Source organism: Chenopodium album, chromosome 17, assembly GCF_948465745.1.
Source record: "Chenopodium album chromosome 17, dcCheAlbu1.1, whole genome shotgun sequence".
Lineage (NCBI taxonomy): Eukaryota > Viridiplantae > Streptophyta > Magnoliopsida > Caryophyllales > Amaranthaceae > Chenopodium > Chenopodium album.
The window spans coordinates 42,265,541-42,275,441 of NC_137850.1; the positions used below are offsets into that span (position 1 = coordinate 42,265,541).

Genomic DNA, 9,901 nt, shown 5'->3' on the forward strand with positions numbered 1-9,901 from the left:
GACCGTACCCGACTCTAGGTTAATATGTGTAACGTCTATGAACTTTATTGTGCATGTTTTAGGATGTGTTTAACATTGGATTTGAGTACCTTTTAGCGGTTTAACCTAGTAAAAGTCTTAGTGTTTGTTATGTAGTGACTAGGTGGATGCAACTTTCATCTAAAGCTAACTAAAACTATTACTTTTGAAAATCAAAAGTAGTTGTTGTTATCTATTTTCACATATTATATTTCGTCAATAGTACGTTACTTAACTGGTTATACATCTTTACAACTAACAATTATAGTTACGTTATGGCTAATGTATAGTTAATACCACAGTTAAAAACTACTATCATAACTTTGATTTATCGAACATTGCTTTAGAGTACTATTGAACAACTGTTGTGATGCCTTTGCCTATGTTACAACTTAATTGAGCAATTTCTTGCCTTGTCTTCCTAGTTTTAGACCAGTTCGAATGTATATAAGGATTATATCTAAAGTTTGTTAAAAATTTGTATCATTCATTGTTTTTCATAGTTTTTTTAGCATATGTGTTAAGATAATGACATGATATTTACTCTTAATTTGGAAGCTACAAGCCGAGTTAGACTTTTTATGATGAAGATGATTAAAGACATAATCTCAAACCTACCATGCATGAATTTATCTTAATGTAAGGGCCAATGAGCGATGAGTTTGCTAGATATTTTACTAAACGTTTCTCAATTTTATTGGCAGACTTGAAGTGCTATTCAACTACTATTGTGACTCCTAGTTAAGCCTAAAACCCCGAGCAATACACCTTAGTGTACAGAAGAGATTTATCCAACGTTTACATCATTCATTCATAAGAGGAATTCTCTACCTATAATAATTAGAGTTATGAATGACACCAATAACCCATATTGATATTTAATTATTCTTTAGATGGTATTATCATGATACCAAAATACTTATTAAGCAGTATTAACGGATGCAAAAATGTTTTGTTGGTATTAATATAATTCTTTGTTGGTAATCAGATTATACCATTTATATATATGAATTATATTAATACCAACAAAACATATAGTATATAGTATACAATTTAATATCAACGGCGGTCATTAGAGTTATTTATGACTTAAATTATTGGAAAAGAGAATTTCTCCATTCATTATAATGCATGGACATGCCATAAGCATCCACATAATGCAAAGTCATGATAAAATTGTACGTATAACTGTGTTAGGGGCTTGAGGCCAGGTTGATCAATAATATTGTAGAGTCTGTGTTTTTTGTGTTTTTTGTCCCACAATTAATCTACTATGTCAGAGCTGGACTTCGGTCCGTACTAACTCGACCCATTAGTCACCTTAGTTAAGAGTGTGAAAAAATGTGTATTTTTTTTGGAAAGGAAAGAAAAGTAACGCAAATAAAATGAGAAAAGTTGAACAAGTTTGATAGACCGAAGACACGTAATAATGTCATACTCTTGTTATGCATCTATATAAAGCAGTAAAACACACATAAGATATATACAGTAATACACATGTATATTAACAATGTACATAATATAAGAAAAATAAATTTTAACGTAGTTACAAAAGAATGTTATTATATGTTATTTCATCACTTGATAATGTAATTGTTGTTGTATCATATATACCAATCGTACAACAATTACACTAGATATTTTTGACACAGAGACTAATAGAACTATAGAACTAGCCAATGACGAATCTTGGCCGAAAATATTAAATGGTTTCAGATTTAAATATTTAAGCTCATGTTCAAAACTAATCTCTATACTCTAATATTTTATAAGTAAATATAGGTTATTTTAGTTCATTAACTAATTAATTACAATAATTTACGGAGAACCAGGCCTTGAATGATTCTGGTGAAAGGTCCCCTCTGGAACTAGCCACTTAATTAGAGTATATATAATTGTGAGTTCTCACTTCTACTCTCACTCACTTCACTCACACCCCCCCCCCCCCCCCCAATTCTCAACTCAACTCCCTTAAAATTAAACCTCTAAGACAAAAGAATAATTTAAGCAAATAACCTAAGGAACAATAATAAAAATGTTATTAAGGAGTTCATCAACCCCTATCTTAAAATCACGGATTCCATCTTACTACAACAACTCCAACTCTTCTCCTAACAACATCAATGAACCACACACACCACCATGTCTTTCAAGAACCAACTCTATCTCCACCCGAACGCCGCCGTCTTCCCCCTCATCTTCTCCCAACCTCAACCCCAACACTAACACTAATAGTGGTACTTACAATAACCATTTTAGAAGAGGTGCAACATGCACCCCCTATGAGCATGAACTCGACGACCCACCCTACCCTAAATCAACACCGTTGCAAAGGATGTTCTCGAGCTCACGTCTCGATGAGGAGGTTTCAACGGAGGATAGTGGTGGAAGCGACGGTTGTGGTGGTGGTGATGGAAATGGAATGTATGGTGGAGATGGGTATGTTGGTGGGTCCGGGTTTAATAGTAATAGTAGTAATAATGAGTATGGAAGTATTGAAGCTTATTATCAAAAGATGATTAAGGCCAATCCTGGAGATCCTCTCTTACTTGGTAACTATGCCAAGTTCTTGAAAGATGTAAGTTGTTCTAACTTTAATATATATTCTTTTAGGCAATTACATTTTGATAAAATAACATTATACAAGCATAAATCATTAATATTTATTTGGGTACATTGATGATATAGCTAGTGTTAATGTGTTATTCCGTATTATTTACTTTATCAGATTATCATCAAGGTAATTCATATGGCTAATTGGCTGTTGACTGCAAAAACCAAATAAGTCAAACTTTTTTATTTTATTTACTTATTTATTTATTATTTTTTTAATCACATTATATCATCAAAATGTTACATGTTGCCTTGTGGGGCTCAATAAGTATAAAGAGATTAAAGATAAAGTACTTTGTAGTCTGTACTAAGGGTCTGTTCTGATTTATTAAACTGAACTGAAATGAGCTGAGTTGAGCTGAACTGAATTGAATATTTTATTAGAGAATGAAATTAGGAATTGAATTGAATTGAACTGATTGAAGTTGAGCTGAACTGAACTGAATTAATTGGAGCTGAACTGAAAATAAGTTGAAGAGAACAAGCCCTAAGCATAAACAAACATTTATACTAGGATCATTACGTGGTTTTATCATATATTTATTTATTAATCTCGTACTACTACAGAAAATGTAGTTTGCCCTTATAAGCAATTAAGCATCCCTAAAATGGCTATGTACAATAGATGCTATATATTTTTTTTATTGTGGCAAAACAGGTTTTAGTTTCAGGAATCTTAATAAATAATAATGATAAAGAGAACAAAATATTAATCATGTAGAAACTAGACACTTTTTGTTTGATATGATAATGCAAGTTCAACGCCTAATAAAGACAACTTAGTAAGCATACTATGATTTAGAAGTATTCAAAATAATACTCCAAACTTATAATTGAAAAAGAACGAAATTAAAAAAAATTTGATTTATAACCAACAAAATTGTATTGCTCGTATCATTTTATGAATTATCCTGTTTATTTTCAATATTATTAATGTTCACTAATTAAATGATTGTGCTGTGTGCATGAGCTATGATGTCCTTTCCCCTTCATTTGCTTCTTTATTTTTAGGTTTAAAAATTAGTTCAATAAATTTTAATCTTTGTTGGTAGAATTAACTATTGATGATTAGCTATATATATACATTTGATTGGTCTCTTTACAAACTCGTATTGTTCCTCATTTGTATTGATTGCCGGTTATACTTAGATTGTACGTTTTATTTGTGTATGTGCAAATTGATCACCGTCTAAACAAAACATCAATACTATGGATCGGATTGTGCCATGCTTAATGGCTTCATGAGGCACAATTGGTTGCACGTACACCCCAATGCCATTGCTAGTGAAAAGGAAGAGTTACACTAAACAATGGATGTGGCTTGTATAATAGACAATAGCATGAATCATCATACAAGTATTATTTAGAGTGTAACGTGACAAGTGAATTAAAACTTTAAAATTCAAGTAACAACGAACTTCTTTGACTTATAACATAAATGCCTTTCAAATTTTAAATAGACTCAGCTAAATGATTGGCTAGGTACGTGGAGATTTAGCCAAGGCAGAGGAATATTGTGGAAGAGCCATTCTGGCTAACCCTAGTGACGCAAACATGCTATCCATGTATGCTAATATCATTTGGGAATACCGGAGGGATGGTCAACTGGCGGAGAGCTATTTTGATCAAGCAATTAAAGCTGCTCCGGAAAATTGGTAAGCTAATTAAGTACTTACAAACACGTGAATAATAACTGTCACACTGATAGTGTAATACGAGCTAGTAACATGATAACTAAATTCGGACATATATTGATGTATGTAATGCACGTACATACATATGAAGATGTTAATTTGTGTGTATGTTATATTTGATGCATGCCTCAGTTATATTCATGCTACATATGCAAAATTCTTATGGGATGTGGAGGAAGAAGAAGTAGGAGAGGAAGAAAAGCAAGACAATAATGTTGGCAGTCCAATTCCATCATCACCATCTTATATGGAAGGACTAAATTATCAGTCTCCTACAAGGGTATGAATTGAACATCAAGGGTGGTTATATGATCATGAATTGAAGGTGTATCATTTTGGAATTTGGATCGTTTGCTACCGTCATTTACTAGCTTTTTGTATATAAATTATTTACTACGTATATTGTATGTATAATATGTAAATAGAGAGAAATTTTGAGAGTAAACAAGCATGTTAGAGATCCCCTGTCAATTAGGGATTGGATTTACTGCCGTGGAACATCCTATTGACATGCTTGAATTGGATGTAATATATGTAGTAGTGAGGAAAGAAGTAGAATATTAATGTGACGTCAGATCTTTAGTTTATAAAAGAAAATATAACCTGTCATTAAGCTTTCAAAATTTCTATTGTTAAGTTTTTATTAAAATAAAAAATAAAATAAAAATAATCCCCTTTTCTATTGATCTACTAAATGTACTTATTTAAGATGGAATTTTTATGATACGCTCTTCGTTTTGAACTAAAGAAATCTTAACTGTGATGAACTAATGAAGTGAACTTGAATGGATGGAGCTAGACTAAACTAAATCGAAGTGAATGGAGCTGAACCAAAACAATAATAACAATAATAATGTTTCGGGTGAAACAATGGGACCTTCGGCAAGGTCCTTCTGAGGTGACTGAAGACTGGGCTCGGTCCAAGTGATGTAGGGTCGAGGGTTTCCTGCACAGCAAACACACGTAAACTAGCCTCGGGGGTTGTGCCGAGGAAGGCCCCTCCGATGCCAAAGTCAGTACAGTGCGTCGAAAGAAATGGCTATGCAAGAGTATTAATTGCTTGAGGCTATATGTGAATGAATCATAAATGGTACCATTGATGGCTTTTATACCTTTGCATAAATGGAAAAATGGGCCTGAGCCAAATGGGCTTACCACATGGACTTGGACCTTGACTTGACTTTGACTTGACCAAAATTGGAGAGTTGAACCTTGGACCTTGGGCTTAGAATTGAGTCATTTATGAACTAGGCCCTATTAGATAAATTGTACCCAAACAACTTGCCCCCCAGACCCGATTTGGAAGAATGACAGGTCGGGTTTTAATTAACCAAAAAATGGAGGGAAGTAAATGATTTAATTAATCCAAAAAATTTGAATTTAAACTGCAATTAATGAAGTAACGGCAGTTTGGATGGATAATGGAGGAAGTTGGACAGATAATGGGCAGTTAATTTGGAGGGAACGTGTTTTACGGTTACTTAGTGAGGGATTTAAGAGAGATTAAGTGCACTGACCTTTAGAATTCCCATTTCTGGAAATATAAGGCCGGATTCTGCACTCCCTCTCCTCACTTCTTCACAAATTCACGCTCCAACTCACGCAAACCCACTGATTCCGATTCAAAACTTCGCCAAATTCTCAAAATTTAAGCTTTGAAATTGAAATTCGTTGCTCCGAACTTGTAGATCGGCAAATTCCGCATCAAATTACGGTAATTTTCTTTGGTTTTCTTTCAATTTTTCTCGAATTTGAAAGCACTCCCATTTTTCTCGATCTCTTTTGAAACTCCGACATGGCTAGAGGAAGAGCGCGTCAACCCCGACAACTTAGGAAAACTCGGCATCCGAGGGACCGAGTTGATAGTTGGAATGGGGAAAGAGTGGGACCCGACCCAGAAGAGGGTCTCCGGGCAGTCCCTTTATCTTCGGCGCCCCCCCCCCCCCCCGAAAAACGGGAGAGGCGAGCGTTTCTGGGCAGGAGGAGGCTTCAGCCGCCGCCCCTTGGGACTTGCTCCCTGGGTTTAATGAATGGCAGAATGCCGGGGCCATCTCGGCTATGATGGGGAATGTCCCTTATTCTTGGTGGGTCAGGAATGCTGAAGCCTACCATTTTGCCGAATAGATTGAGTTGTACTACGGCATTCTCGAGGTGGATGGGTATTGGTGCCGAATGCCCACTGCAACAGACAGGATTCACCGTCCACCCCCTGGATACGTGGGGGTGTACACTAAGCAATTACAGTATGGGCTCCGATTCCCCCTGAATCCCTTCGTCAGGGATCTGCTGAGAAAGTACAGGATCTCCCTGTGCCAATTGACGCCCGTCAGCATCCGAAGGGTGATGACGTATCTTTGGGTGTGCCGGTTCTTCGGCCTCGAGCCGAACTTGCACTGTTTTAAGAAGCTGCACAAGCTTGTGCCGAAAACCCAGAGTAGGTATGGTCACCATGGCTCTAGCTGGTATCGGATTGAGAGTCATCCACAATATTTAACGATGTGGCCAAACGACTCTTCAGACAAAGACTGGAGAGGTCAATGGATCTAGGTTAGGGCACCTGCAGATCCTGACCACCCCTATTTCTTCGACGCTCCTAGCTATCTCACCGAACCTGACCCAGACATGTAGGACTTAGGTCCCGAAGAGCCTGATGCTGCTAGCCATCCCAGCTATCAACAAGTGTTTCTCTTCGGGAAGAAGGAAAATCCCGAGGGGACTGGCCGGCTGAAGCATATTCCAGAGAATTGGCTTCCGGACTCCTACTATGCCTTCCAAGAAAACATGCTGGCGGTTGTCGGCCTCAGCCGAAAGTTTCGAGATGGTAAGCACCTTCGGCTGGGGCCGAGAACTTGCATTTTTCCTATTTCTTTTCATTTTTGCATTTACTTCAGCGCTTTCAGCGTCTGTTTCATTGCATTGATTTATTCTCTTTGCTTTTCAGAGCTGAACGAGAGCAACTCCCAGATTGACTACGAGCGTTTGGGAGTAAATGCCAAAAGGGTTGTGCTAGATCGCGCCCCTGCAATCACTGACCCAAGGAAGCGCCCGTTGTACCTTCATTCAAAAGGTCTCCAGATTAAGGCTGCTGCAGACTACCTAAGGTAGAAACCTTGGTGGGCGAAGCGGGATCCTCTGAGGCGTCTGCTACCTGAAGAGGAGGAAGCTGCCCGGACTGCTGAAGAGGTGGCTAGGGCAATTTGGGCCCTAGAAGAAGGTGAAGGGACCTCCCGAGCTGCCGAAAAGGAAGCACAGTAGACGAGGCTCAGCCAAGGACCTTGGTAAGTTCTTCAGAACTTAGCATTTCTTCTTCCTCTTTTTTTTTTTTACCCCCCTACTTTCTGCAGTCTGAAGAAGAGAGCAGCAGGAGAAGAGAGGGTAAAGCTCATGTCCGTCCCGAAGACCTTTCGGAGTCTGAGTCTTCAGATTCTGAAGATATGGACAAGCAACCTCTAACCAGAAAGAGGAGGAGGACGGGTCTAGCGGTAGTGGGCCCGAATGAATTTGTGTTGAGGCCGATGCTTGGTCTCGCTATAAGGGAGCCTGTCGAAGGTAGAGGCAGGGTTCCCGGAGTACCTAGGGGTCCTCCACCCCTAGTTCAGCCACCATCACTGATCCCACCACCTCCCAGGACCCCTCCACTACCTCCCGAAACTCAAGAGATGGAGGTGGATCAACGAACTCCTGGTCCGAAGGAGGGGGTTCAAGAGGAGGTCCCGAACCGAGAAAGCAACGCTATTGCTGGCGGGGCAGCTGGAGAGGTGGTTGGAGCTAAAAAAGCGGCTGAAACAGCAACCAATGAAGGTTTCGCTGCTGAGATTCGGCAAGAGGTTGACGCTCTCCTAGATCAACCTGAAGAAGAGGTTGAGACAATCAACCTGGAGGACTCTGCTGAAAAGATGGGGGACCAAAATGATGAAGTCCCTTCGTCTTCAATGCCTTCTATCCAGACTTTCAGGTCTGAGGATATGGGGTTCCATGCCCCCTTCATAAACACTCCCGACAGCGTCCGAGAGACCATCCGGGGAAATCATCGGGAGGAGGTCGTGGCCTTCTTTAGTGACTTCTCTGCTTTGTCCGAAGTGGATCGGGCAACAAAGTGGTCACTTAAGGCCACTACTGGAATGGGAGAGTCCAACCGAAGGGTCCCTGAACCAACAATAGACAACCAACGGCTGCTGATGCAGGTACTCCTTTACCTTTGCAATTTCATCTCTTCATTTTATTTTATTTTATTTTATTTTATTTTTTTTTACTGACTTGTGCCCTGGTTACTAGGTCGTGCACAATCAGACTCTCATTGTAGAGCTGATAGACTTACTCCAGAGCAAGCTGGAGATCGCCCAAGCCGAGGCAAAGCTGGCTGAAATGAGATCAAGGCAGCCGAAGAGAAGCAAGTTGAGGCCGAAAAGTATGAGAAGCAGGCTACTGAGGCCCTTCAGAACTTCTGCAATGCTATGCAGAATGAAGTCCTCCCCACTGTTCTTAAAGGTGAAAAGCTCATCAACGAGTATGGGGCCGTTGACATCCCCAGCTTTAGAGCCGGCATTGAGCGCCGAATAAATGAGGAGGTCGGTACAAGGGTGTCCAGCCAAACTGAAGAGCTACGACAGAGGATATAGGTGCTAGAGGCCCAGGCAAAGACTGCTGATGAGGTAATGAAGGCCAAGGATGCTCTGATCTCCGTCGCCCAGACCGCTGCTGAAGCCCAAAGTCAGAGGCTGCAAGAACTGACTGACCAGCTGAAGGCTAAGGAAGAAGATCTGGCTCAGGCTGAGACTGCTATTGGCTTGGTCCGAAACCAGTTGAACAACACCTACGAAGAAGCCAATTGGGTTCAGCTGCAGCTAGACGAGGCCAAGGAGAAGCTGGAGGAACAGCAGGAGACCTCCCAGAAAAATTTGGAGGAGGTCCGGAAGAAGCTGGCCGATGTTGAGGCTCAGCTAGCTACCAAGGTTTACTCCAATGCTGAGTTTGCGGAAGCCTTCAGCAACGGGTACAAGGTGGCTCGAAGGTTGGCCCTCCACGCTGCTCTTGATCTAGACTGGTACCAATGCGAGATTTGGGCTGAAGATCCCAAGGATCCTCATATGCAGTTCGCTAGTCAAGCTGAGATGGATCATGAGATCCGTCTTAAAGCTGAGGAGATGGAGGACGCTGAAGCTGAAGAAGCTGAAAATAGAGAGAAAGAAGCTCAAGCTCAAGCTCAGCCCGCTTCCTCAGCTGCCGGAACTGATGCTACCAAGGAGCCCAGCGTCGCTGATCAGCCTGATCCTTCAGCTGAAGCCTAGGGATTCGGGAAGTCGTCCTCAGAATCTTGCAGATCAACCTGTGCTTAACTTTTGACTTGCCGCTTCTGAATTTTTTGCCTTTGTTTTTTGCTTCAGCTTGCCTTAGTGTACAAAAAACTTTTACTTTTGTCTTGTACGCATTTCGACAGCTGTAATTTTCCGCTTGTGGGCGGCTGCCGATGCTTTTATTATGCTCTAAAACATTTCAACTTTTTAGTTCGTCATCCGAACTTATTTCTCATTAATCTGATGTTTTTTTCTTCCATTGCTTTGCTTTAAACTTGTGCA

The 9,901-nt window shown here is 40.1% G+C and overlaps 1 protein-coding gene across 1 annotated transcript; it reads left to right on the forward strand.

Annotated features, from left to right (window-relative positions):
• The first annotated feature begins 1,974 nt into the window (after positions 1-1,974).
• Positions 1,975-4,915, forward strand: LOC145588039 (uncharacterized). The gene is made up of 3 exons (XM_081644678.1): positions 1,975-2,596; positions 4,114-4,286; positions 4,458-4,915. Exons 1-3 carry the CDS (start codon positions 2,054-2,056, stop codon positions 4,609-4,611), a joined length of 870 nt encoding a protein of 289 aa, XP_081500804.1. The 5' UTR covers positions 1,975-2,053; the 3' UTR covers positions 4,612-4,915.
• Positions 4,916-9,901: the final 4,986 nt, after the last annotated feature.

Excerpts from the sequence above, each read along its gene's own strand:
- LOC145588039 (XM_081644678.1), top strand. The coding sequence starts at position 2,054 with ATGTTATTAAGGAGTTCATCAACCCCTATCTTAAAATCACGGATTCCA. Across the intron at positions 2,597-4,113 it reads ATGCCAAGTTCTTGAAAGAT|GTACGTGGAGATTTAGCCAA; the intron begins GTAAGTTGTTCT and ends ATGATTGGCTAG. Across the intron at positions 4,287-4,457 it reads AAAGCTGCTCCGGAAAATTG|TTATATTCATGCTACATATG; the intron begins GTAAGCTAATTA and ends TGCATGCCTCAG.